Source organism: Anoplopoma fimbria, chromosome 2 (genome assembly GCF_027596085.1).
Source record: "Anoplopoma fimbria isolate UVic2021 breed Golden Eagle Sablefish chromosome 2, Afim_UVic_2022, whole genome shotgun sequence".
Classification (NCBI taxonomy): domain Eukaryota; kingdom Metazoa; phylum Chordata; class Actinopteri; order Perciformes; family Anoplopomatidae; genus Anoplopoma; species Anoplopoma fimbria.
The window spans coordinates 10,795,019-10,821,337 of NC_072450.1; the positions used below are offsets into that span (position 1 = coordinate 10,795,019).

Sequence of the window (26,319 nt, forward strand, 5' to 3'; positions counted from 1 at the left end):
GAGAACGGCATAACTGAGACGTAAAACTGCAGGGTCATCTCAATACTCAGAGGAGATGGGTGAAAGGTTGTAATGGCGTGTGTGTGTGTGTGTGTGTGTGTGTGTGTGTGTGTGTGTGTGTGTGTGTGTGTGTGTGTGTGTGTGAACGGAAAGGAACAGAAGTAGAGATCTTTTCTGTGACCCTATCCAAATGCACAGGTTAAACTCAGTCGGTCATACTGTGACTGCTGAGAGGCTGCGTCCTGTTTCATTAGCTTCCCATCCTCAGGTCAACATGGGGGAGAGCCTGGACCTTAAGAAAGAGAAAGGGGGGGGGTCTTATGAATTGTACACAGCCAGAAGGTGGAACCCAGGATGATCGAGGTGAAGGATGACATCATTTTCCCTTCAGCAGTCCTGTACACCTCTACGGGTGCAGCCTGAGGTTCACTTGTTATTGACTGTTCTCAATATGCACCTGCTTTACATCTGTAAGTCACCTCTGAGGGACGTTGTCCATCAAACTACTGCTCATTATGTGTGCTTTGACATTTCAAGAAATGAAGTGTTTGAATGTATAGCATCACACTAACACACATTCAGAAATACACTCCCCATCAAACCCTGTCATGATAACACAAAACATCTGGTTATTCTTTGCTTGAGGTGCCTGACAGTACAAAACCAAGTGCAAAAGAATAGAAGTAATCCAGGAGAAAACATCAGTAATAACACATTATCCTTCCATGTTACCTGGTCTTTTTCTTTTACCATCACTGCAGTTATTCAATCTTCAAAGAAAACGCCCAAAACCAGCCCTATTAGGGTTTTATAAAACAAGCACTGGGGAGCAAAGAGGACATTCATTGACTCTAATGGGATGAACTGATCAACCATATCTAATAAAAATCATTGCCCCTGGCTAAAGCTGCTGTAGAATCCAATTACACATGGAACACAATGCTTTCATGGCTTCTTAGAAAACTGTAATTCAATCTGTTTAGTACAGAGAAAAAACAGATAAAGTCCAAATTAAAACATTTTAAAAGTTTTGTTGCATGTGAAATTTAAAGAACTGAATGTAAAGGTGGTTTTATGTCTCTTGAACAATGTTAAATCCCAGAACCATTCTGAAAAGCAAAGACATGCTCTGACTTTATATTCTGCTCTTGACATGGACAAACTTTCCATCGAATAAATACACAAGCCCATAGCTTATGAAGTTCAAATCAAGGTTTATAAACAGATTAAGTTTTATCTAAAAGTTAAGGGGTCATCGGCCTATTGTGTTCTCATCCCGAATGATTGTTGCACTGACAAGTCAGAAGCAGATGCACATGTTTATGGGAACTTGAGCTTAAACGAAAAAAAAGCGATGATGTCGAGTCCACATCAAAAATGGAGAGAAAGTGTTCAATTATAAAATATCACGTGGAAGAGAGAGAGAGAGAGAGAGAGAGAGAGAGAGAGAGAGAGAGAGAGAGAGAGAGAGAGAGGAAAACCCGATTTAAAAGCTCGCATTTGATATCGTCTCTGCTGGAGAAGGCGAGTCTTAAAGTTCCTTCAGAATGGGCAGTCTTCCCTCAGATGCATCTGGACACCAGCAGCATCGGGTCATGGGGATGTGTACCTAGCGCCACAAAGTACGGAGGAGAAACTATCAGCTGCACACTTTAGTACAGATGACTTTTACAACCATGTATCTTTCTCGTTATCCTTATGAAGGATTGTTTTTAGGCGTCTGTTTTATTGGGTTGGCTTTTTAGCGCACATTACGCTCATTGCGCGGAGAGAGGATTTCGCTCTTTAGGGTCTTTCACCTGCTGTTTCTGTGCATCAGCCATACAGATACTATGTTTTATCTATAATGCTGTACGGGTATTAATTGTTAGGCCTGGCTGTTGTAGAAGGACTAATGTCACCCATCCCACCTCCTGGCATTCCTAACCTGTGTTGTTCACGCTGTGCTGAAACTTTACGCACAAACCTCTCCAAACTCTGTTTCTCTCCCCTCCTCTCCTCTCCTCTCCTCTCCTCTCCTCTCCTCTCCAGCCCATGTACGCGGAGGCAGCAGCTGCAGTTTCGGCGGAGAACACTCGCCGTCCTCAGGAGCACCGACTCCGGCCATCAGCTCCGGCAGAGCCCGCAGGGGGCCGTGAGAGCACCGGGTCAGCGTGGGCTTCGCAGAGAAGATGAATATCCAGGTTCTGCCAGAACACAAGCTCTCGTCGGTGGCCCCGCTGAAACAGTGCAATGTGGAGAAAAAGGAGGTTGAACTGATACTGGTTAAGGACCAGAATGGCGTCCAGTACACCAGTTCCTCCATCATCCCCACCCCTGGCCACCTCGCAGGTCCTCCCGGATGCACCGATGAAGAACGAGAAACTTGGGGCAAGAAAATAGACTTTCTCCTGTCGGTTATTGGCTTCGCAGTAGACCTGGCCAATGTTTGGAGGTTCCCGTACCTGTGCTACAAAAATGGAGGAGGTGAGTTGACTTCGATTATGATGCTTAACATTTTAGAAGAGGTCACAACACTTTAAAAGTTACAGGTTTGGGTACTAAGTCCCTGAATAACATAAGAATAAACAATGCCAGGCGTGACTGGGTCTGCTAGGCAAACTGTAAATGATAATAGTGTATATAGTATAGTATGATAGTAGCTTGTTCCTCGTTGTTGTTCTGTGTCTTCTTTCATTCAAGAGTCAGGTGCCAAAGCGTCTCTATTTTTTACTTTCAAAAATATGAATGTGTTGTCTAAGAAAATACTACAGCCAGATTAGATTTAGATTAGATTACAGCTATTTGGCTGTTCTAATAGCTCCTTTCAATTACTTTTGAATGGTCACAGGTGTATTAATGGGGAAATGCATTTACTGTTGCTGATATGATGAAGGAAATACCTCATGTCCTCAAGGCATGCACATGGATAAAGATACTGTGTAAACTGACTGTCCGGGTTCTTGGTTACTCACCAAGTCCGGACACATAACCACACTTAAAACTATGGAGCAGAGTGGGTGGGTAAAAGCATGTGTAGTTGAATCACCAACAGGTGATTTAAGACATCTTTATCTTCAATGTTTGTTTTTCCTTTTAATAAAAAAAAGGTACAAACTCTGTCTTAATAAACTAATACATTGTTATTTTAAAATTGCCCAATGTAAGCTGCGATCAGCTTCAACCCCCTGTGACCCAGCGGTTACAGATAAAGGATGCATACATTTTAGAATAGCTTTAATGTTTTTAATGTAATTTCAGTTCTTTAAATCCATTAATTGATCATAAGAAACAGTTTTACCTTAAGAAATGTTCCCCTTTTATGAAGACATGTACATGTAGGGTGATGATAAACGTGATATTCAAAAATGATATTATGTATATAATATACATATGATGATATTACACCTTGAGTGTAATTCATTTGCATACAAAAGGGACAAAATGAACAATTAACTAAGCCAAAGCTCAATTTGACATAAGTATTACTGTTGTGAATTATTTTGGCCATGATAATCATGTAGTGTAAATGTGATATTGGGACAGCCCTTTGTGCATGTGTAAAGCCAGTGTAGCTCTATTATCACCCTGTATTATCAAATGATTCATTTTAGTGGAGTTTTAGCATCTCCTTGTAAATTATATAAATATTAGATTTACCTTGTTTAAAATAAACTGTCAGATTAATTTGCACATGCTGAAATTCAACATGTGGTGCTCAGTGCCCCCAAAGGGTCAACTCCACCGCCGGCCTGTCAATCACACTGGCCCTCAGCAAAATGTATTCATTACTGTAGATAATGTGTCATTTGTGATGGGCAATGTCAAGAACAATTCAATTATGGGAGGTCATTTCCTTGTTGGTGGATGTGCTACTGAGGCCCAGCATGAAAATAGCTGTGAGCCTTCCTGCTTGCGTGTTATGTTTGGTGTGTTGTTTTTTCCAACAATGTATAAAAACCCCCCCTTTTTCTCCTTTGGGTATTTTGTTTGGTCTACCACTTATTTCCTCATTGACCATGTTGAACCTGTTTTTTTACTGTAAGCTAAAACATAAGGTTCGCTTGTAGGGAATATGTAAAGCATGTTATGTAATTATTTCTCCTCCCAGGTGCCTTTTTGATCCCGTACATTCTTTTCTTGGTCATTGCGGGGATGCCATTGTTCTACATGGAGCTTGCCTTGGGCCAGTACAACAGGGAAGGGGCAGCTACTGTCTGGAAAATTTGCCCCATCTTTAAAGGTGAGCTTTAACACACATACACACAAATTAACTGGCATGTCTTCTTACTTCAGCCTTTCTCTAACCTCTCAAACGGAGCTACGTACAGCTCAGTCATGCTTTTCTTTGCTGCTTTTCAGTGTCTTGCCCTTTCATTTGGCCCCTTTGTTCTTGTCCTTTAGACCTCATAGGTTCATAAGTGTCTCTTGGAACTAATTTCTCTGTCGCGTCGGCAATTTCTCTGTTTCACCTTTCTTTATTTTTTGATCTTTCTCCGCTTGTGCTTCCAACCTTATACCCCTGTGTATGTTTCTTCAAATGTCGATTTCAAATGAGTGAAGCCAAAGCAAACCAGGCGAGTGTCCATGGCCTGCTGAGGGACATGGTTGGGGTCAATGTAATTACAAGTCAAACCAATTCAATTAATCAGAGACACAACCAAGAATCTTAAATCATAAGGTATCTATCGTGCTGTTATAGAGAAGGCTTTGAGCACATTTAAAAAAACTGTCTAACATAGATTTATGTTGTGTAAACTTTATACAGAAACTTGCATAGACTTAATTATAGCCACTGGGCACTAACATTATTTTTTGCCTGTGATATGGACTTAACTGTAATTCCAAACCTGCAAAAGGCTGTTAACCTGTCATGATGAGCATTACATTTAGAGAAGTAGATCTAAGATCATGCATCTGGGAAGCCACAGCTACACATAAGCCTGACCTCTTCTCACATTGTGGTGTTTATACAACAGATTTATTATTTGAAGCAGCATGTTTTCAAATAGTATTAGATAAATACCTCAGTCTGCAGTTTTGAATCAGAACCACTTACTGCTTTTGTTGGCTTCAGTGTTGAGGAAGTTTTTTTTTTTTCCTGCCGAGAATGAGCAGGTGATGGATTTATGGTGACGGTTTCTATGTTTTTGTGCAAGGATCTCACATTCCAGTGGGGACAAAACAACTCATCCCTGAATAAAAAAAATTAAATAATTGAAATAAAATGATGGAAAGTAAGCTGTAGCGCCCAGGAGATGTGTTTGAAAGTTTGATAAAGTGACAACATGAATGTACGCTGCTGAGAATAAGATATGTGCACCTCATGGTGGTGATACGATGGTGAAGGAGACTGAAAATGTGTTGACAGGTGAACAACGCCTCAGATATGAGGCACAAATTACAACAGTTTATCAGCAAACTTTACAAAGGCAACTTTTTTCTATATAATAAAGCTAGCAGGGGAGAAGTTGTTAGGGATGGGGTGTCTGATGATTCAATTTATATTATTATTGCTTTGACTTTGAAAAGTGAATTTGAACTGGGCGGCACAGTGTTAACGTAAACCATCATTTTGTGATCTTACTTATAATAACTCTGTGTTCCTCAGGTGTGGGCTACACTGTGATCATCATAGCCCTGTATGTGGGCTTCTACTACAATGTCATCATTGCCTGGTCCCTCTACTACCTGTTCTCCTCCATGACCAATGAGTTGCCATGGCTCAAATGTGGCAACATTTGGAACAGTCAGAACTGCACCGACCCCATATCCCTCAACGGATCCATCATTGGCAATGGAACGTCTTACGCCAAGTACAAGATCACCCCGGCAGCAGAGTACTATGAGTGAGTGATCTCTGACATTCAGAGTATTTCATTTATCAGATAGTGACCTATGTAGGCCGTGGCATGAATTACATATTATGCAACTAAATGAAAAACATTCGAACAGAAACACTTGTTACCTGTAACTTCACATTTTTTAAGTTTTATCATCACACATTATACCTATTTAAGCATCAGACCCAATCAACTACTTGGTAAATGTCAAAATGCAGGTATCTTAATCTCTGTTAAATGGAAAGATGCCACTATTTTGATAACAGGACATTCACGATTGCTCAAAGCTTTGACTTGCATGCAAATACAGCCACTTTTATTTAAATTTTTTAAATTGTCAATTCGTGGATGCTTGTTTCATTTGGACAATTAATACTCATACAGTTTTAGTGAGTCAGTAAATTGGATAAGTTCCACCCAACACCAAGCAGTGTCACATGGAAGTGATGCTTTCGTGTTAATTGGGAGTGCTCTCTGAATAACACTAGTACAGTATGTACAGTTCCATAAAACAAGCTTACCGGTATCCACATGAAGAGAGTGACGAACACCATAAAATCAACCAGCCATAAACACATTTTCTATGATGATTATGTCAATAATACATTATAAACGAACTTATACTGCATTATATAATCTGTTCATGGCACTGTACAATGATAGTTATAAATAGCCATAAATTATCATAATTACCCAAGCATTATTAAATAATCACAACATATTATTAAGCGTTTTATAATGACTTATAAGGTCAGGGATCCTAATACTTGATAATTGTGTTGATCTTGCAAATATTTAATGATATTTGTTTAATTTTACTTCAAGCAAACAATGACCAAACACAAACACGATAGAGGAACTCTTATTCATATTATGATGCATTACAATAATGGGAATTATAAAAATGGGGTGTCCTTGTACAAAACAAATGAGTGACCAGCCATTATAAAGCATTATGATACTTGACCTTATAAGTCATAATAAGATGCTTGATCATTTTTGATGTTTACAGCTATTAAGCATGATGAATATTAGTGGTTATAACTATAATTATACAGTGTTATAAGCAGATTATAATGCGTTATAAGTATTGCTGTAATGCATTATAGAAATGAGCGTCTTAGCAAGTGTTATCAATGTTTATTCTATAAAAGGAGTATACATAAAAAGTTCAAATGCACTCTTTGAAGAGCATAAAAAAGCTCCATCTGTTTATAGTTCAAAGACAGCCAGTTCTTCCCAGCTTCTATAAAGACCGACTGTGACCCAGAGGAAGTCTGTGAAGTGACTTGGACAGTACAAGGTACACGTGCCAAGCGTGACGCACAAAATACACTGAGCATGCATCCCGGCAAATTATTTTGCTTGTTAAAGTTCCACTGCCATTCTACTGGCTCGCACTGCCTTGAACAGTTTATTTCATCAGGATCCCTGGATATCTTTAAATATGTTTTTGAAATAAGTAAGTATGTTTTACTCAGCATGAAGAGGTCAGCATTTGCGTCAAAGCTCCAGAGTTGTGAATTCCGGCAGACTTTCAAAAAAGTGTTGTAATATGGCTCAAAGAGCAGACACGGTGCATGAAATCAGAAGGCAGAATAATGTTCCAGGTGGACGATTACACTTCACTCATGGGAAAAGCCCAAAAAAAATCCCTCCAAAAAAATCAGTAGATATGCATAGACATACAATAGGATACTTCAAGACAGATCTTGCATGGGGTGAGACTCTGTAGGGGACAATAAATCATCCTGCTTCCTGCTAGCTTTGAGTGCAGGAGCAATGCCAAGGCACAGCATGAGGGCGCAAGGCCAACTGAGTCAACAGTCTCTTGCTTCACCTCTGACATGCTTATACATCCACAAATCCTCTTGAGCCTACTGTTCTCAGCTATCATGAGCGTATAGTTTGCTTAACAATTCTAAAGCAAAACAAATTTAAAATGGAGCATTCTTTCAGACTTAGTTTAAGTCGAAGCTGTTAAGGCACACTACAACTAAGCTCATATGTTAGATGATTGATTGGCCAAGATTTTCAGTACAGTAGATTACTCATGATGACACATTTGTTACGTGCTTGCTCATAAGGTTAATTTCAAAGGAAATGTTATTTTATTGATTTGCTAAAACTGCAGATAATGGCATTTAAAAAAGAGAAAGATGAGACTACTTGGTGACACTAGTATCCTTTAACCGGTGTTAATGGGAAATAATTCTCTGTGGATTGGTCACTACATTTACACCTTTGATAGTCATGTTGTCATTTGATCTGTTAATTATATGACTTATAGCTACCTTGTTTTTGGAAAGAATGAACCTAACCATGCATTATTAAACTAAATACTAAATAAATAAAATAACTAAATACAAAAAAAAAACCACAGGATCCTAAAAACCTTTGCATATTTTCTTAAAAATATGAAGTTGTTTTTTTATCCATCCTGTAACTCATGTTATACATTTCTCACAATCATTATATTCCATCATAGGCTTTCCTCCTAAGTTACCCTGGGGTAGTCCTTTAACTAGCATATGAGCTATCAGCTTAAGGGTAATCAATACAAATAATAATGAGAATGTATCACCACCACCTTATCACAAAACCTTGGGGCACTCACTAGTATTTAAAAGTATTTAGTATTCAAAGAGACGCTACTTTGTCAACAAATATCGTATGAGGAACAACTAACCCTCCATTTTATTCCTCCAAGTTATCCAATACAAGTTTAAGTTTGCAACATGCTGCTATAGGACTGAATTTATAATAATATAAAATGAATAGAGTTAAAATTATTGCAGAACCACTGGTGTGATATCACGTGACATGTCTTGTTTGGAGGATGTGGAGTGGAAGGAGCTATGTGAAGACAGCCAAAAACATGGCTTCTGCCAAAAGACTGACCTGGGAACAAAGAGTTCTGGGCATTTGTCTGTGATTAATTTGATTGTGCAGACCCCGGAGATCAAAGAAACCTGGAGAAATGTAATTGCCAAAGCACATCATCATGTCTATAAACACTCCAGAATAAAGCAATGCTGTCTCATTGCTTAAAGGCCTACAAATCATGAAGCAGTGTGGATTGGCTCTCTTAAGCTGCCAGGGTGCTTCATCAGAAGTTCTCGTTGGATGGTGGAACAGCTTTTGATTCCCCAAAGCCTTATCTATAAATCTCAAGTAATTGTTCCTGACCATTTTTACTGAAGACAGCTCAAGGGCTGCACGGTGATGTAGTGGTTAGCACTGTCGCCTCACAGCAAGAGGGGCCCGGGTTCATTTCCTGGGCTGGACAACCTTCTGTGTGGAGTTTGCATGTTCTCCCTGTGTCAGCGTGGGTTCTCTCCGGGTTCTCCGGCTTCCTCCCACAGTCCAAAGACATGCAGCTTAGGTGCATTGAAGACTCTAAATTGCCCGTAGGTGTGGATGTGAGTGTGAATGGTTGTTTGTCTCTATATGTCAGCCCTGCGACAGACTGGCGACCTGTCCAGGGTGTACCCTGCCTTCGCCCATTGACAGCTGAATAGAGAACAATCTATTTCAAAATGACAATGACAAAACCAACTCATTTCATTAGCATGTACCCTTAACTTCCTTTTGTTGTATTCTGAAACAACCACATCTGGTTTCATGTCAAGGATAACTAGACTTGATAGATAGCCCTCATTTAAATAAAACAGATCTAATTACATAGACACTTGAGAAGATTGCTTTCACTTCAATCTCACATGCAATTTGACACATTTGTTGAAAGAATTACATTTAAAAAATAACAAGTATAGTACATTTGTATTTAATTAAATAAATTAGATTGGAATGAGATCGAACCCCTCAGTTAAGTTTTGATACTCAAGTCTGTAGTCTTTTTTATTTATATACTTTTGGTATGCCCTATTTCTCATTCTATAACCAACATTAAGACTGGGTTGCATGGCGGTGTGCCAGCCTAAAATATACAGAGACCAACTAATTACAACATTGAGTGTTAGGACAGCAGCGTAACCAGCTCACTGAGTGACGATAAGAGTAAATGTGTTTAGAGTAACTGGGCCAAAGGGACCTGGATTGATGTTATGGCGAGCATTTACTGGCAGTGCACTATCAATGCTATCAGATGAACAAGGAGGCCTTGACTCATTAAAACAGAACACCAACACGAGAAGTTTAGGTCAGAGCATAGACTCTAAATTTCCCTCCCCAAATAAACAGATGTTCACACCGCTATCTGCATCCCCAAAGACCTTATAGCTTTGGATTATTATCAGCCAAAGATAAGTTAATGCTGAAGAGGAATTTCACAGATCCTTTGGTCTCTTCAGATTGTATTTCTGAACATACTTCAGTTTGCGTGTTCCTCAGGGTGTTTTGTCTAGGGCAGTTGTGTAAGCAAGTATCGGATCATATCCAGTTCTGCTGTTTATCAACCAATAACAGCACATGCCGACTTAATTTAATCTTTTTTGAGGAAAGCTTTAGGACAGTAGGAGACACCGTGTATGCAATTACTGGTGTGCTGCAGCTTGTTTTTCATGTTCTCTGTTAGATTGACCGATATGATGAAGAAAATACCTTCACACCATCTGAATGACAAATTTTCCAAACTGTAGCTGAACCCTCCCTTTTGTGCTGCTCAAGGCAAGTTCCGTGTAGAACTATGGAGACTATAACAGCGCACCAATGCAGACTTTGAGGTCTGTTTGGAACACACCAGGCTTTAACTAACTCAGATGGGAACCCATCCATGTAATTACTAGATGGTCAGAGTGACCGACTTTGTTGGTTGGGCGGATGGATGAACAGGTTCTCAGTCTTTTATGTTTCTAAATACTTTCAGCTATCTGTCATTTCCCCTCAGGCTCTCTGGCTGGACAGCAGCCTAGATTATAATACGATTTTGATCAAATTCAGGAAATTAGTTAACTAAACCGTCATTCTGTGAACTCTTCTCCAGCTAGCATAACAGAAATGGGTTTCAAGATTTGTAATGTGGTCTACACCAAATCCCGACCTCACCCATGTATGTTAATCTTAAAATAGTAACAGCAGACAATTTAATTTATATATTTATATAAGCAGCGTTGTTGGTCGGCGTGTAAATCCATAAACCATTTTTCCTGTTGCCAAATATCCAAGTGTTGTAATCACTTTTCATTACATGGCGTTAGGGCGTATTTTTGTTGGGCTGGAGATTTGAGCACATCTCTAATGAAACCGACCATTAACATGCATAGTGTAATCTGTAGCGTCTAATTAACTCACTGTCACGCAATGTTTGGAGTATATATTTTTCCTACCTTTTTGCCTTTGTAACATTTTCTTCTCTGCTTGAGAAACTCTTAAAAGTCCTCCACCTTACTCCTTTTAAGGTTTTCACCTTAGTAGCTCTCTTAAGGCCTGAGATGCTTTAAGAAAACCTTTTATTTTTACGAGGATCATTGGGGAAATTCTTAGAAATAGTAATCATTTTAAGAATTTTCTTTGTCCCTCGCAGCAAAACTAGGAATCTTTATGAATCAACCCTTTTCTTAACTGTAAGGGGAAATTATTAGAAAACGTCATAATTTTGGGAAGCATTATAAATACAGCCCCGAGATGTAAAGACATGATATTTATATCAATCTTATCTCAGTGAATAAGCATAGTTCCCAACTACTCTTTTGAACATTTCTCCTGTATTATGTCCATTTTCTATTAAAGCCCTCTTTAAGTGAGCTGAACAATATTTTGAGAAGATACAAGTCATGCAGGTGAGCCCATACGGTCACTAGATGATAGGACAACATAATTAAAGCAGCTTCTTATCAACCTGGCCCCAATAACAGTTTGTGAATGTATCACATGAGCTTGTCCCCTACTGCACTATATAGCACGATTATAATCTGAAGTTTTGGCTTTCTTCTCCTACTCTGATTAGACATTCAAAGAATGAGCTTGCAGCTGAAACAATATTTAGATAGGTATGGAAGAGACACCATTTTTCCGGGTATAATATTTACTTATATTTTTAGGTAAAATATATTTAATCCACATTAGTTTTGAAAAAAAATATATATATTTGTTGTATTTTATTGGTTTATTTGGTAGGGACAGTGCACATTTTTTTGTAAATGCTCCAGAGTTAGCTTAGAGGCTATTTGACATCTGTAGTCCCTAGACAGATGTTTCAAAGTCACCTTACAGATGTTTCAAAGTCAAAGAAGTAAATACTTTGGACAATGAGGAACGAGGCTTGACGTGGCAGTGGCAGATTGGAAAGGTTGGTTGAAGGTCGTGTGCTGTAATACATCTGATTAGGTACGTCTAATTAGATCCTCTGTCCCATACTTCATCTCCCATCTACACACACCTCAGACAGCAACAGTTTGGGCTGTTTTGTTAAGACCCATCCAGCTGCAAAGAACCTGGGTGGGCCTGTTCAACAAAAACATCTAACTGTTAAGATGTAGCCAAGAGAAATAACATACCGTACCGTAGGACAATGCCATCTTATTTGTGCCAAGTAGTGTTAAAAGCTGTTTTGCTTGGAATTGAATCCCTGACATAGTTATGTTCATTACTAGTGCTCATCATAGTGCTGTGAATCATGCAGCACAATTTTGTTATCTATTAATAATTATACAAAGCAAGTTTTCATTTCCCACCGATGACAGGTAGAGTATATCAGAATTGTCTTTTGGATATCATATCCATTTCTCTTTCTGCAGACGGGGTGTGCTGCATCTCCATGAGAGTAGGGGCATCCATGACCTGGGCATGCCTCGCTGGGAGCTCACCTTGTGTCTTGTCGTGGTGGTCTTCATCCTCTACTTCAGCCTGTGGAAAGGTGTCAAGTCTTCAGGGAAGGTACAGGCCTGGACCACTCAACAACAAAAAACATTGTTGCTTTCTCGTAGTCTACTTCTTTTGCCAACTGCTATATGTGCACAATAATTTGTAGCTGTGGTTCTGTAACAGACCTTTTTTAGACAGCAGCTCAGTATAAACAGTTGGTACTGGGTCAAAAAAGTCAAGAGGCTGTGATAAATATTTCTGGGAATAGAGGCTCTTCTCCGATTAACATTTTGTCCTAGATAATATATTGCAGTTATTTTCATTTGTGCTACAAACTGTATCAAACACTATTCTTTTTATTTGCAATTATAGTGTTTTAAGTTTTCAAATATTTCACTATATATCATAAGAACAGTACTTTTGTAATATTGTAGCACATAGCCTTACCACATACTACATAACCATTTAACTATTAGAGTCAGTAAGAGAGGGGTGGTAGGATTTTTTTCTCTTTTTTTAATATATACTGTCGTCCACATTCTGTTTCAGTTTATTGATAGAATGGTTCAATGAAATAGGGGACTACTTGACATATTTTTCCCCTTTTATCTGTGTGTGTGTGTGTGTGTGTGTGTGTGTGTGTGTGTGTGTGTGTGTGTGTGTGTGTGTGTGTGTGTGTATTCAGGTGTGTATTCAGGTGGTTTACATAACAGCTACCATGCCCTATGTGGTCCTTTTTGTTTTGCTGATCCGAGGCATAACTCTACCAGGGTCCATGGACGGCATCAGGGCCTACCTCCACATTGACTTCAAGCGGCTCAACAATCTCGAGGTCAGAGACAGAACTTGCTTCTCGCAAGCCATCAATGGGTTTTCGGAACACTGTAACCTTAAACAAACAATCTCTCAAGGTTATTTGCTTGTCATTGTACAACAGGGTTGCACAAAAACATACAGATTGTAGTCTCATTTTGCTACATAACAAAACACAAAAACACACAAAAATAACAAAAGAATTACATAACAGGTTTTCACGGGATCACTAATGAAAACAAGGACCAATTCTTGCTTTCAGAATGAAATGCCAGATTTAAGTGGGGGACATATCAGGCAGCAACCTCCGTGTGTGAAACATGAAGACAATGCTGAATTGCCTTACATTGCATTTGTTCTAATAGCCAGCAGGGAGCGCCTCGTCAGGTTGCATAAAGAAACCTGATTGTACAAAAGTCTACAAGAAATAGACCCTAGTCTTCACTTGATGTATTACCTCAGTAAACATTGTAAACATAAGATTATGATCTAAATCGCTAATTTCAAGTCTTCTTCAATACAACATGATGATCATTTAGTAAAGTTTGGTCCCATTTAGAGTAAAATAGACGATAAAGCAGGGTATGCTGGGTTGTCTGTGTTTTCGTCATACAACTTAAAACATTTCAGTTTGTTTTCAGGTCATAAAAGTTACTTGGAATATTTATTTCACCTAAAAATGTCTTATTCAATGTTCAATTTGTATTAGCTCCACTCTCCTGTGCACTTCTGGTTGCAAAAAGCTAAGATGGCGATGGCCCAAAACTAAGATGGTGATGGCCAAAATGCTGAACTCGAGACTTCAAAACAATCCAAAAACCAATGGGTGACGTCAAAATGACTATAAATAAGGACTAGACGTAGCCTATGTAATAGACCTTCACATTTTTGTGTTATTTGATGACCTCCGGTTTTATGTTAACCAGTGGGACTTTCAGATCTATCCATTTAGGGTTAACTGGGCCAGTAACACTTGAGTCTGGATTTAGAGAGCCTTCTTTCTGGGTCACTGTTATTGGGTGGAGTGTTAAAGGCTAGATTCAAGCTGGTCGAACCCATACTGAATTAATGTTTACGAATGAGTGTACACATACTTAAGATGCAATCTTCAACTAGCCGAACATTTGTGTCACTTATGTGTAGACTTTTTATGTGTAGACGTTTTACAAACCAATGAAAATTCAATGAAATCCATACAGCTTGTTTAGAATAATGAAAAACAATCGCCAAAAAACCCAACCTATCAGCATTACATTCAACTATTTTTTGAAGGAATTCACAAGCATTCTTGATTGTTCTCTATTTTTTCTGCAGGTGTGGATTGATGCTGCCACCCAGATATTCTACTCACTGGGAGCAGGATTTGGGGTGCTCATTGCTTTTGCCAGTTATAACAAATTTGACAACAACTGCTACAGGTAAGAGCTTCCACTTTTTTTTGTGTTTACAGATAGTCCAAAACAAGCCCACAGCAACATAACATCCTGCTGTCTTTAAGAAGCTGGCCGTTTCCAGCATGTAACTGGATCACGGAGCAGCATAGGTGATGCCAATCTGTTCAGCCGACCCCATAGCCAGGTGTTAACAGTACAGATAAAGTACAGGCCAGGAAGGGTTGTCAGATAATAGCCAAAGGCTGTATGCTGTTGGTTTGTCATATGCTGCTCTTCTTCAGAAAAAGCAGGCATGAGGTTGTGAGCTTGCCTTATCTTTTTCCACATTAATAGGTTGCAGTGGTGCCTTTTGAGGCACACGCTGTTGGCAGAGCAGCAGTTTCATGTTTGTAAAATTACAACACCCGGCAGACGAAACATATCTTGCTGAAGTTACACATAAACTCCAACTTCAGACATGATCTCGCCACTTCAGCACAGCTCTCTAAAAAATTAAAAGGTTCTGATAAAATAAATTATCTCCCAGAGGGTGAAATATAATTCAAAGTGTCATCACAGAGGCTTCAGAGTGAAATCAGTTCTACTGGAAGTTATAAGCATTATTGCCCCCTCCTCTCCTGTCCACTCTCATTTCCTCCACCTTCTTCAGCCCCAAACAGGGCCTCCTGCCTTCCTCCCCTTTCATGTCTTATTTAGAGGTGTGTATGGACTGCTGGCAGGTGGGATTCGCATTATGCAGCAAATGAGAATATCTGAACTAGGTGAAAGGCAGCAGCCCGGAAGAAAAACAAGCACTGAACAGACCTTTGTTTAAATACCCCCAAACATGGAGGAAATCTGCAACACAAATCCCTTCTTACTTTGTCCAAACAATTATTTTGTCTGTTATTAATGTTTTAGTTTGTTATACTGATGGTTTAAAGTGAGGCACAGGCTCTTGTGATGTGAAGCTTCACCACTGTTTGTGTGTAATGATCCGAATGACCACACTAAAGAGTAGGGCTGTATAAAAACTGAAAAAGGTTTTATCACAGCCTGCATACAACACAAAAAAACATAAGAAAAATCTCACTGGAAGTCAGTGGGAAGAAAATGCTTCATTGTGAAATGTCCGATCCCTCAGCCCAGGAGGTGGCCATGGTCACGTTGACCTTGTTCATTTGGTCAGACAACTGCAGGTTAATGGACGCAGAAAAGCACACTAATACGTGATGGAATCACCAACAGAAGAAGAGAACAAAGGCTTCATTTTAACCTGAATACCCCCTCTAAAACAGTGTTTGGCAAAGGATAAACCCATGGAAAACTTTAAAGATATCAAGTAACGTGGATCCAGGTCAAAAACAGGTCAAATGAATGGATACTGGCTAAATGTCTCTTTTAACAAGAGAAAACAAAGTTGGTGACTACTAAGCCAAATTACAACTGAAAACACAAATGTAGAAGATTGGTAACGTGGACTTTCAAGGTGGTACGGTTGTGGAGTTTAGACATTGAATATATACAGATAATGAAACCCGGCCTTGGTTTTGCTGCTATGTTTTCCTTCTCTAGGGACGCTCTCCTGACCAGCACTGTGAACTGCGTCACCAGTTTCTTCTCAGGGTTTGCCATCTTCTCTGTGCTTGGATACATGGCTTACAAACATGGGGTGAAAATAGAAGATGTGGCAACAGAGGGTAAGTCCTAGTGTCTAAGACACAAACACTAAAAAAAACCCTTCGTAACACCCCCACACTACACCATCACTGCCTGGCTTAATACTGTATACTGCTGCAATTTTGTGCATTTCACAAGCATATTTTGTATATTTTTCTAGATATGAAATTTAGGTATACACTGTTTGGTCATGCAAACACATTTGCACTTTGTAAATTGGTTTTATGAAAGCCATAACTATTGTGTTTGTGTTTGTGTATGTGTGTGTGTGTGTGTGTGTGTGTGTGTGTGTGTATGGACAGGGGCAGGATTGGTGTTCATCATCTACCCTGAGGCAATTTCTACACTGCCTGGCTCAACATTTTGGGCTATTGTGTTCTTCATCATGTTGCTGACTCTGGGCATTGACAGCGCGGTGAGAACCAAAAAACCTCTCCATAGAACTCAATAATTTTCTTATGACCAGAAGTAAAACTATTTCTATCAAAACTTAGCAGGTAGAACATGTATACAAGTGTATGTACAAGAATAAGACTCAAGTTGAGTGGTGAAATATTAGTGATGAAATACATTCACAGATACAGTGTACCTTTTTGTACAGGTTGAAGGACTATGTAAACTTAAATTCAGCAATTTACAAGCAGACATTGAAAAAAAGTTTTTCACCTCAACCAAGGTGTGGTTTTCCCTGTGCTAAGAAACGCAGTGCTCCCTTTACTGTGTATGTACAGACACAGTGCATATTTAGACCCCTATAGGATAGTAATGATATCCACATATCATATTGGAAGACTCTCTATGCTGAGTTGCCCATTAAACCTGACATTTATTGCAACATAATGGTCATTACATACTCACTGTGCAAGTTCATCTCTGAGAAACAGTCCTGTTTGTTTAGCCCAAACCTAAAATGTGGTTTTATTGACGTGAGAGTACCATGACACATCAAGGGAACAATGAATCCATTATGACATTAAAATTTAAATTTTGAATGTTTTCTAACTAAAGTGGAATAAATACATCAAGTGTAATATGTTTTCCAAAATGTTTGTACTTTCCCTGGTAATAACCTTTATAATTACAGCTCAGGTTCTGAGTTATAAAATATTCTTAACAAATAAGTACTGTTGAATGATGGATCAAAATCCAGGCTGAATATGACTTAATTAGTTTTATTCAACACGCTAGTGTAAATGGCGTTGGTATTTTGGATGTCTATTATCCTCTGTTCAGGGACCTTGATGCCCGGACCCTCTTTTGTCTGTAAAACTGTAAACCAATATGACTCTTGACAACTGACTGTGTGGGCATGTTGTAGAATTTAAGTAATAAGAGTAAAGTAGTAAACTATGTTTTAGTGTGGTCAGCGGAAAAGCGACCAAATGTTCTACCGCAACAAAAACTTATTTCTTTGACGTTTCAAAAGACAGCAGTAATTCAACAAACATCTGGCCAATGAGTCACTCAGGCAATAAAACAGAGAACACTTTTATACCTTCTATCTTTCAACAAATGTTCCCAAGTACTTAAGTAACCCTCTCAATCATTTCTCAAGTAGATCAGATTAAGAACAAGTGAGTACTAGATACTGCAATGTTCTACGTATGTGTATGTTATTGTGTTCTATTCAATGTTTATGCTTATACTTTATTACATTGCTGTCGGTCGACATTTCTGAGTCTCATGTTTCTCTCTGTTTGTGTCCACCAGATGGGTGGCATGGAAGCAGTCATCACAGGCCTGTCAGATGACTTTAAGATCCTCAAGAGAAACAGGAAGCTCTTTACCTTTGCCACAGCCTTCGGAACCTTCCTGGTTGCCCTCTTCTGCATTACTAATGTCAGTATCAAGTTTCAAAGAGCCATAAGCTTACACTTAATACTTTAATTAAGTACTTGTCAAATCCCCACTTTAAACATAATACCTGCTGATGTAATGTTTCGAGTTTTCTCTCAAAACAAGCTTTCAGTGTTTTGTGCAAACGCTGTACAAAGAACTGCCTTTGCTACAAAAGTTTAGTTTTGAAATGTTTTCAATTTGGTGGTATTATACCCGAGTCGGGGTAGCGTAGTGTCAAAGCATGGTAAGTGGGAGCTTTGAAGTGCATTTGGCCGCTGTCTTGAAGGGAGTATTCAAGTCTCATTATATACTGTCGTCACAGGAAAGTTTCAGAGAAATATCATAGGACTCTTATGAAGAAATAATCAAAAACACTTTTGCATGACACTATGATGACAAATGAGAATTTAATTAAAGCTGTATCTAGAAAGCAAATGTTCTACTATGTATCTACTCTGTAGTCAGTCATTCACATGGCATCAGCACCAAGGAGAAATGCTTACTGATTACAGATATACAGACTTTGGAGACAGGAGATTAGTGACTCACATGGTGTCTTCCCTTTATCAAATCAATGGAATTACTGTGTGGTGAATGATGCCGTGCCCATGCTAGTTATGTGGCACAAATACAGATTGTAATACTCTGGATAAAAATCAAAGATCTGTTGTATAAAATCTCTAATGGCCACAAAATCCGCTCTTCGTCCATGTGAGGCTTGTTTACGCTCACACGTTAACTCCTTAAAGTGCACTGAAGTCTCCTCAAACGGCAAAACAAGCAGACAGTACAGTTTTTAGTCTGAGAGGTCATTGCTTATTGACTGCACACAAGGGTCCACTTCTCTTCAAAAGGTGAAGATTTATACACCACACTCAAACTAATCTCTTCCTCTTCTCCTCTCTGCAGGGAGGGATCTATGTGCTGACCCTGTTAGATAAGTATGCAGCAGGGACTTCTATACTATTTGCTGTGTTGATCGAGGCCATTGGAGTGTCATGGTTTTACGGTATGCAACTCTACAGCACTTTGGCATTACGTTCATTTCTTTATCACAATTACTACACTTATATTGTGTTGTTATATTGTATGTTCTACTTCTAATTTCATTACACAATTATACTAGAAGCTATTGTAATTTTAAAATACTTTTACAAAAATGAAAATAGCAAGATACAATCCTCTTTCCCACTCACACACTCACCCTCTGGCCATTATCTGAATTTCAAACAATGAAACTTGTTAGATGGCAGAAGAATCTGGGAGAAAAAGGTGGGGGAAAAAATTAGACGAGTCAAGACAATAAAAAATAAATGTTTTCAGGTTCAGCCGGGCGAAAACTATAAACGTCAAGATCAGAATATATGATCAAAAAGTTAAGGATGTGAGAAATGTGTTATGTCAGCTTAAGGTGAGTGAGGGTGTAGGTGTAGTATTCCCTCCTACTGTCCAGTGAGACTGCATACTAGACCTGCTGTAGCCTTCTTTGATTGAATGTTTTAATTTTACTTTCAACATTTACCTTTGAACTGTCACTTTTCATGCTCGCTCCAGGTGTGGACCGCTTCAGCGAAGATATCGAGCGAATGATGGGCTTCAAGCCAGGTCTTTACTGGAGGCTGTGCTGGAAATTTGTCAGCCCAGCTTTCCTGCTGGTGAGAGGAATTAAGAAACATTGACGTATTTGCATTAGGCTGGTTTTCCTGACCTGTCTGATCTTAGACAGTAAAGATTGTTTAACGGTTTACGTCTTCATTTAAATGTCATTCACGGAAGCCTACAGCCCATGTGGAGGTATCGTTTATTCTAGCAAGCAGTAAAAATGTTAGTTTGCATGTCAGCGATAGTTATTTATCATAGAATCAGAATTGTATAAACCCACCACCACAGGTTTCAGCATGGTGCTTCTTGTTTGTACCAAGAGGGAAGGTGGGATAATGGAGGACAGTTTGAACCTCAGTGTGTCTTGTGGCAAGTTCTTCTAGGTGCACTTCTTCTCCGAGGTGTAGACAGTCATGTGCTTCTTCTAATACAAACGACTGTCAACACCCTCCCTGGACAACAGTGGAACTTTGTAATAACAAGGGTTCCACTATGGAGTGAAATTGATCTCAAAATGATCACAAATGTCTATTACATGGTCTACAAATGTAACCATATCTGTGCGTATAAGGCGATCCGTGCTCACACACGCAACAATCTGTAACTAAATACAAAAGAATGTCAAATATTTTAGATATTTCAAGTTTTTTGAAAATGAAAAAGATCAGATCTGTGAAATGCAGTTAAAAATCTTTAAGTAAATATTAATATTTATTCAGGTTGTGATGAGTGCATTTGTTAAACTGTTTTACATGTGTTCAAATTGCAACAAGCATTTGTGAATACCCCAAAATACGCATAAATCGTTTTTAAACATTTGTAAATCATATTTTTCATTTGTAGATCATGTAATACACATTTATGATTTTGAGATCAATTTCACTTCACACTGCGATGCAAGATTACTGGTCACCCCACAGACCTCAGCTAAAGCCAATCAGCTCCTAAATGTAAGGTGTTCTTTCTTGGTCAATGCTTCAACCTTCCCCCTAGTTTCATGAAAACTGGGCCGGTATTTTTCATGTAATCCTGCTGACAAACAAAACCGCCACATAACCTTCTGAGCGGAGGTAATAATTGTCATTTTTTGCAGATCTATTTTGATATATAAAGATATTACTCCAATGAACACGCGTTGCACAACCATTTCAAAATTGCCAACTTAATAGAGTACAACAATTACATGTGTCCTCCCTGTTGAGTGTTTTTAATCATGCACCATTGTGCTAGAAACATGCGAGATGAGTAATGTGACTGAGAAAATAATGATACAATACCACACCCTACCAATTATATTCCCCTTTATTCAATCCTTTTCTTGTAGCATCCATGGATGTGCACTGCAATTATATTAATAAAACAGACTTCACACATTACGAGCTGCACTAACACAAATAGATGTAACACTCCTCATGTGTCTCTCTGTTTTCCATTCTCTCTCTTCTCTCCATCACAGTTTGTTGTAATAGCCAGTGCAGTAACATCGTCAGGCCTGAAGTATGATGACTACACCTTCCCCAACTGGGCTAACGTAGTTGGCTGGGGTGTGGCCATGTCCTCCATGCTGTTTGTCCCCTGCTATGCCATATATAAATTATGCAGCACAAAAGGAACATTCAAACAGGTCAGTATGTATGTATGTATGTATGTATGTATGTATGTATGTATGTATGTATGTATGTATGTATGTATGTATGTATGTATGTATGTATGTATGTATGTATGTATAGACAATTCTATCCTTGCTGGTCTTGTCTTTTCTTCATAAACTTCAATTGATCCAGAATTCAGCAGCCCATGTTATTACCAGAACTACCTCTAGAGATCACATGATTTACTCTTGTTCTTCAGCAACTTCATTCGCTCCCTGTTAAATTACTGTGTCAATTTCAAGAATCTGCTTCTTGATTTTAAAGCTCTTCACAACCCCGTTCTTTTGAATTTTTCTGAACGCTTTCATATCTTTACATCTTCCTGTACAATTATATCCTCTTTTGCGATCCAACTCACCATCTATTCTCTTGCCTACCATTGGGTCTAGAGTATTCAGCTGTTCTGCCCCGTTCCTTTTGAACTCTCTCCCACAAGACATTCACAATATTAACTCTCTCTCCACTTTTAAACCTTGTCTTAAACACACCTTATTATACTGTTTCTGTCTCTAATGGCTACATCCACATTGAGTTTTGCACTGATGAATATTTTCTACCTAGTTATTATATTAAATGATTTTATATTATGGATTTGTTTGATTAAATAGTGTCTCGGTACACTGCTGCTTCTTTTAATTGTGCCTGTAGGGTGTCCTTGAGTGTTTTGAAAGGTGCCTATAGATAAAATGCATTATTAATAAATGTATTTTACACAGGAGGAGAAAAATATATTGTAAGTTAGATATGGTCAGGTAGATATTAAATTGTCATACAACAACTTAAATTACTGCCTGAAGAATAGGGAATATGGTAAGATATACTTTATACTTGCATATAAGGTACAATTAGAATCTCAAACACAATGTTCCGGAAACAACAAAATTGTTACTAGAGGTCATACAGTTTGTTCTTTCAACCTAAACAACAATCTCTCAACTTGATGACACTGGCACCGTGAGAACACGTTCAGATGAAATGATCGCTTCAAAGCACGAGAGTTTGTGATCGCAATCATCAAAGCACCAGAGAGCTATTTTCATCCTTCAGCAGTCAACCAGTGTCAGCTTCACTCTACTGTAACAATTATCACATCCCAATGGCATTTCCTGTTGGTACTCAGGGTTTATCAGGGGTTCTGATAAGGAGCCCTCACAGGTTCCAAGAAGAATTGGCATATTTTGTCAGAGATGAAGTCCATAATAACTGTCGTTATAATACAAAGACATTAACTGGCAAGTGTATTTTATGTATGCCTACTCAAAAAACGTTTACGGTTACAATGTGAGAAATTATTTGAACGATGTGTTGTAATTATTTATTTGTTGTCATTTTTTCTTTTCTGTTTTACAGAGAATAGCCTATTGCATCACTCCAGAACATGAACATCATTTGGTGGCTGAGGGAAATATACGGCAGTTCACAGTAAGGGCAATTTTTTGTGCTTTTCGTTGACAGTATTTAATTGAACTTGCTTAATGGTTGCAATTATTATGTAATTGAACACATTTCATTTGTTGTGAGTTGACTTGTGCACTGAGCATTGCAAATGTATAGAAATTAACCATTTGAATGGTAAAAGACACATAAGACATTGGGGCGTATGCCTTTCAAAGAGGGCCTTTTAAACGAGGATATAACAACTACTATAAATTATATTATTATCAAGGAGTAAAGCAGTCATCAGTGGGTGAGCAAGTATAGAAATGTTAACCCGTTAAAGTGTTTAAAATGGAATAAAATACATTGGATATCAAGGGACAAAACAGACTCTTGTTTTACAGCTCAAGCATTGGCTGGCCATCTGATGACAATCACCCAGAATTCCCTCTTCCATCCTCACATCTGGTGTTTTGGAGTTCCTGTGTGCCGCCAGTGGTCAAACAGACAAGAAGAACAACAGGCTCCAACCTTGTTCAGCAGTCTCCCCTGTCCATTTACTACCCAAAGCCTTTGTTGACAACAGTATATTCAAGCACTTTGGTTTCAAAATATTAACAGACATAACTCTTTCAAAAGCTTCAGCTCATAAGGAAGGGGCACCTCATGGGGACAGTGCAAGTACTGTTATTTGCCCATGGACAGTGTTATGTTTTTTATAAACCATTTTAATTAATCATAACTGTAGTTGTGATTTTGTATAGGTTGTGGTGTGACTATTACCTCCTGGAAGAAACAAACTGAAATGAAAACCAAAACAGTCCCATTATCCTGTGTACTATTATACAGGAAACCCAAATAATTACACGTTTTAACTTTTTTTTTAATCTTATGGTTATTTATTTTTAGATTAATATTGAAAGAAAGTCTCTGTTCTTGCTGTTCTGTTGGCATAGTGCCGTATCTGTGTCAGTGCCTTATCAAGGGAGACACTCCATGTTTATAACACTACGTACAGGAAGAAATTAAATAAACTGTGTTGACTCAGGAAGCCTCCAAATCAAGCCACAGTTTGTGGATGGCAATCTCGATTTGACCCAGTCCTTTGATACTCAAGTCAATCAGCTGGAGGTCAACAGTGCATCAAGGTAAAGCTCCTAAGCAAAGATTATATATAATTTAGGTCTGTTATAATGATTTCAAGTCATATTCTGTTACAAAAAGGGAATAATGCATGCATCACTCCAAAGCTTTAACAGAACTGAGGCAGGCTTTATTCACCTCTTATGCTTTAAAAAAGGCCAGACTCCAAACCATGCCTTAATCTCAAAGAAAGACTGAGGCTGAACCTGGTCAGTGCCTGGATGCTTACTGAAGGTGAAGAAAAACAAAATGGCGAAACTGTTACATTTTTGTATTATTATTGTGTGACTTTTACTTTACAAATGTATGTCTGTTCAGTGCATCTGAGGAGTATAAGACGCTTTTTCTCCAAAGAGACCGAAGGAAAAAGATAGAGACATAGATGGAGTGTGTGTGTGTGCGTGTGTTTGTTTGTGTGTGTGTATTGGGATTTTGTTGCCAACCATACAGTATGCTGCAAGTGAAAGCACATGGAGGGACGGGGGGGGGGGGACGACACACCACTGTCAAATGTTTCTTTTACTGCACTGTATATTAATTTAAGTGCATGATAACTGGTCTTATTTTTTATTTGAAACATATCTTGTGATGTTCTATTTTTTAATCACCTTAGAAGTGCCAATATGTTCCTTTAGGAATGTTTTTGATTACCTTATTCAGTTTATCTTTATACCTCAGCTGAGGAGGATAGGTTTTCAGTTGGAAAACTACTGGCCCCGTTTTCATGAAACTGGTGGAAAGGTGAAGCATGGGCCATGGAAGAACCCATTATATTAGGGAGCAGATTGGCCTTGGTGGAGGTCTGTGCTCTCTGAGTGCACTTATAGTTTATTTATTGGAATTCAGTTTAATTTAAAACGTGAATCATAACAGAGCCCTGCCGCAAGGAATAAAGCCACAAAGAAAAAAACATCAAAAATGTGTGGAATATATAAGACAATATAAAAATATTAAAAATATATTCTTTTGTTATGTATAATCTTGTATTTATCAAATTGTTTATAACAAAACGTGAATGTAAAGTATTTTAAGCGTAACTGTCCACAGTCATAAAATGGTGTTCGATGTATAGCTAAGATGAACTATGTAGAAAAAAAATATTCTTCAGTGTAACCCGGGGCTACTTTGTCACATGAATGTGAAAAATTACACCCTTGCTTTCCTGGACTATGTTTACAAAAATACTGTGTACAATACCAATGTCCTGTTGAACGTGAGTGACAAATATCTATGAAGAAGTCTGAAGTATTCACACTATGATAATAAATAATTTCATCTACACACACTTGCAGACCATGTACTCTGATTTGATGTCATTTTTCAGAAACTTCTAGTTAGTGGTACCTCTTGTCTAATTCTGGTTTTAGTGCTGACCGAGGGTTTCTCATAGTGGCTGACTGGGCCTTTCCACCCTCTCCCTTTGTTAGCCTGCTGCACCACTGGCATACGGGCCTTCAATGTCCATTCTTTGCACCTTTGCTGGCTAAGCTACTATTTTTTCAAGATCCTCTGCTGCACACAGACCAGGTTTCCATGCACATCTGTTACAGTTCTCTTAAACTAGAACATACATTATACCAGAAATAATCTGAAACACATTTCTGTTTGGACATAATATTATGTTTTAAACACTTGTTCTGGGTAGGTCTCAGCTGTTATGAACCTACTGTAGCATGCCGAAATGATACGCTTTCTGATTCCAATGTGTCCAGCTGTGTCCTAAATCTAAACTGTATACTTTAATATTTTGTCACTTTTCCACTGAACAAACTTTACTTAAAAATTGTGCTTAAAAATAGTGCCGACAGTGCTAACAGGAATTACCTGAAGGGTAACTGGAGAATGGGCGCTACGCTTCAGCAACAACGCTGTCAGCGGGGACGCCATGTATGAGAGCAGTGCAGAGTGGCCGCTTCCCACTTACCACTGGGACACGCTGACGCTCACACGCACAAACATTCACAAAAAGCACACACAGCCGGCCCGGGTATGTGAACAAAGAACGGAGAAGCTCGGAAACACACAGAGGAATAGCGACTTCATTCGAATCAAAAATGACCCACAGGTTGCAAGCTTCGTGCCGAACATTATTAGATAGAACTCCTTGATTTAAAGAGAGATTATTGATGCAGCTAGTGCTGGGGCCAGCAGGGGTAATTATAATAAAATGGGATTTGGAAATATTTATTCCCAGGAAAATTTTGGACATCCAATTTCTCATGTCGGCAAGGCAGGACATGATACACGAAACAG

The 26,319-nt window shown here is 38.7% G+C and overlaps 1 protein-coding gene across 1 annotated transcript; it reads left to right on the top strand.

Moving 5' to 3' along the window:
* The first annotated feature begins 1,574 nt into the window (after positions 1 to 1,574).
* Positions 1,575 to 25,334, top strand: slc6a2 (solute carrier family 6 member 2). Its single transcript, XM_054608480.1, has 15 exons — positions 1,575 to 1,622; positions 2,032 to 2,466; positions 4,091 to 4,222; positions 5,591 to 5,828; positions 12,521 to 12,659; positions 13,285 to 13,419; positions 14,715 to 14,818; positions 16,349 to 16,473; positions 16,756 to 16,868; positions 18,164 to 18,292; positions 19,202 to 19,301; positions 19,847 to 19,947; positions 21,351 to 21,518; positions 22,897 to 22,968; positions 23,328 to 25,334. The coding sequence occupies exons 2-15, from the start codon at positions 2,172 to 2,174 to the stop codon at positions 23,349 to 23,351; spliced, it is 1,875 nt and encodes a 624-aa protein (XP_054464455.1). The 5' UTR covers positions 1,575 to 1,622; positions 2,032 to 2,171; the 3' UTR covers positions 23,352 to 25,334.
* The last annotated feature ends 985 nt before the right edge of the window (positions 25,335 to 26,319 follow it).

Excerpts from the sequence above, each read along its gene's own strand:
- slc6a2 (XM_054608480.1), top strand. The coding sequence starts at position 2,172 with ATGAATATCCAGGTTCTGCCAGAACACAAGCTCTCGTCGGTGGCCCCG. Across the intron at positions 18,293-19,201 it reads CCCTCTTCTGCATTACTAAT|GGAGGGATCTATGTGCTGAC; the intron begins GTCAGTATCAAG and ends TCCTCTCTGCAG. Across the intron at positions 21,519-22,896 it reads CAAAAGGAACATTCAAACAG|AGAATAGCCTATTGCATCAC; the intron begins GTCAGTATGTAT and ends TCTGTTTTACAG.